At 38.9% G+C, this 2,189-nt stretch overlaps 1 protein-coding gene across 1 annotated transcript; it reads left to right on the top strand.

The window, feature by feature from the left end:
• LOC131176735 (protein ASPARTIC PROTEASE IN GUARD CELL 1-like) lies at positions 1-1,183 on the top strand. Its single transcript, XM_058141795.1, has 2 exons — positions 1-548; positions 832-1,183. Exons 1-2 carry the CDS (start codon positions 1-3, stop codon positions 1,181-1,183), a joined length of 900 nt encoding a protein of 299 aa, XP_057997778.1.
• The last annotated feature ends 1,006 nt before the right edge of the window (positions 1,184-2,189 follow it).

Genomic DNA, 2,189 nt, shown 5'->3' with positions numbered 1-2,189 from the left:
ATGGACTCTGAGTCATATGCTTTAACAAGCTTGGCTCGTGATGAGGAAAGGCTTAAGCATTTGACAATTCTCCCTAGTGTAGGTCCTGGACAGTCACCTTCATCGGTTGTTGTACCTCTATTTGCACAGTCTAACGGAGAGCATGTAGTTGTACTACGGATTGGTGAGGAAAAGATACGAACCCAGCTGCTCTTGGACACTGGCTCTTCAATTATTTGGTGGCAGTGCTATCCATGCGAAAAATGTTACAATCAGAGAAATATACCCAAATATAATCGAATGAGGTCTCGCTCATTTGAATCTATTAGATGCTCTTCAAACAAATGTGATCAAAGTCAACCGGAAATAAGTTGTTCGCCACAAGGGCCATGCCTTTATAGGATTAACTATTTAGACAATGATACTACTTCGGGGATTCTTGCGATTGAAGAACTGTCAAGTTTAGATGGCCGTTTTTCATGCAAGGTTATTTTTGGGTGTGGAACTCAGAATCCTGGCAAGTATTTTTTGGGTGTTTATGCGGGAATATTAGGATTCCAAAATCTTAGGTATTCCTTCCCAACCCAGATTAGAGCTGCCAAATTCTCCTTTTGTCTAATTACGCAAACTGAAATGAGTACTGCCCTTTACCTGTATGGCTTTCCAACCCCGCACAATAAATCAATTGTTGTGTCATTGCAACTGCAACGACACCTATTTTATGGTTTTTCTTTTTATTATGTGGAATTCAAAGGAATCTCAATCCACGGGGAAATGCTCGAAGTAAGTCCAGATAAATGGGAAATCAATTCAGATGGTAGCTATGGTGTACTTTTTGGATACTGGAACCAGAATAACAAGGTTTCCAAGAGAAATATATACCCAATTTCGTGATAAGTTTGTGGAGGAAACCGAAGATTTCGTTCCCTTTCGAGTAAGCTACTGGGGCCTAGACACATGCTATGAAACACATACAGATTATCTGAATTATTTTCCTGAGGTGTCGCTTCATTTTACCGATGAGAAGGTCCTTCGTCTAGACCCACAGCAAGTCTTGTATGAAGCGCAGACTGGGGTATATTGTCTTGCATTTGCACCTTTTGATCAAAGACTAACTATATTGGGGAGTCGTCAACTTGAGACGACAAGACTTTCTTTCAATTTAGCAGAGCACACTGTGACATTCTCCTCCAATGATTGTTGAGATTTCAAAAGTTTCTGTTATATTTTAGTTCTTAAGTTTTTAGTATTTTAAGTTGTTAATCATTTCTATTAAAGTAGCTAAATCATCAGTCGTCTTCATTTAGATTAATTGTTAAAATTTATCTACTATATGTGAAATCTGTTCTATATTGCTTTTTCATTGTCTATAAGCACAGTATGACTAATGAGAAAAGGAAAATTTAAATTTATGTTTAAATTTGTAATTAAGATCAATCCTTTTAATTTTATCAATGAGAAGAGAATCTCTCTTTTTCTTGATCAATTCAACGATTAAAGGGCTCTACACTCTCAAGGCCTCTTACTAGGCATGCCAAGCAGCAACTTGTGGGATAAGTTCCCTCCAAAGATGTCAAGAGCACTGCATACAGTAACATCAACACGTCCTTTCTCTGCTGTCTTTATCCTCTCTAAATCATTCATAACCGTGCGTATTCGATATTAAAACAATAGAAGTTCGGTTATGCCCTGGAGGTAACTAACCATGATTCAAGCATTCCAAACAAGCACGACAGGCATCAGGCTTAGCAATGACCCAGAATCTTTGATAAAAAGCTGCAGTAAGTCCATCAGGGCCAGGAGATTTATTCATGCATTGTAGACACAGCCTCTCTTATCTGCTCCAATATAAAAGGCTTAGACAACCGTAACACGTGGAGCCACACAATTCAGCACCAACTCACTGTCCAGCGCCAATAGTCGCAGTCAATAAATTCTAAAAATCAATCCTTTTGCAATAGGCCCGAAGACGAGTTTTAAATGTGCTTCGCAAAGCATTCTCCACTGTTGAAGTTTCTCTACTGCACACAGCAACCTGTGTGGCTGTGTCGAAAAAGGCATCCTTTGACCTTCCACCTCTGTTCAACTCTTTAACCAAAGTAACGCTACCACCATGGCTCTTGGGCTCAACTACAAATTCTATATGTATATATCTATGTAGATAAACTCTAGGCACGATTTATGTTGCATTCATAACTGTGAAAGTGCCA

The sequence above is a fragment of the Hevea brasiliensis genome, unplaced genomic scaffold (genome assembly GCF_030052815.1).
Source record: "Hevea brasiliensis isolate MT/VB/25A 57/8 unplaced genomic scaffold, ASM3005281v1 Scaf232, whole genome shotgun sequence".
Lineage (NCBI taxonomy): Eukaryota > Viridiplantae > Streptophyta > Magnoliopsida > Malpighiales > Euphorbiaceae > Hevea > Hevea brasiliensis.
The sequence above is the reverse complement of the archived record's forward strand: the minus strand, read 5'-3'. Positions and strand labels throughout refer to the sequence as shown.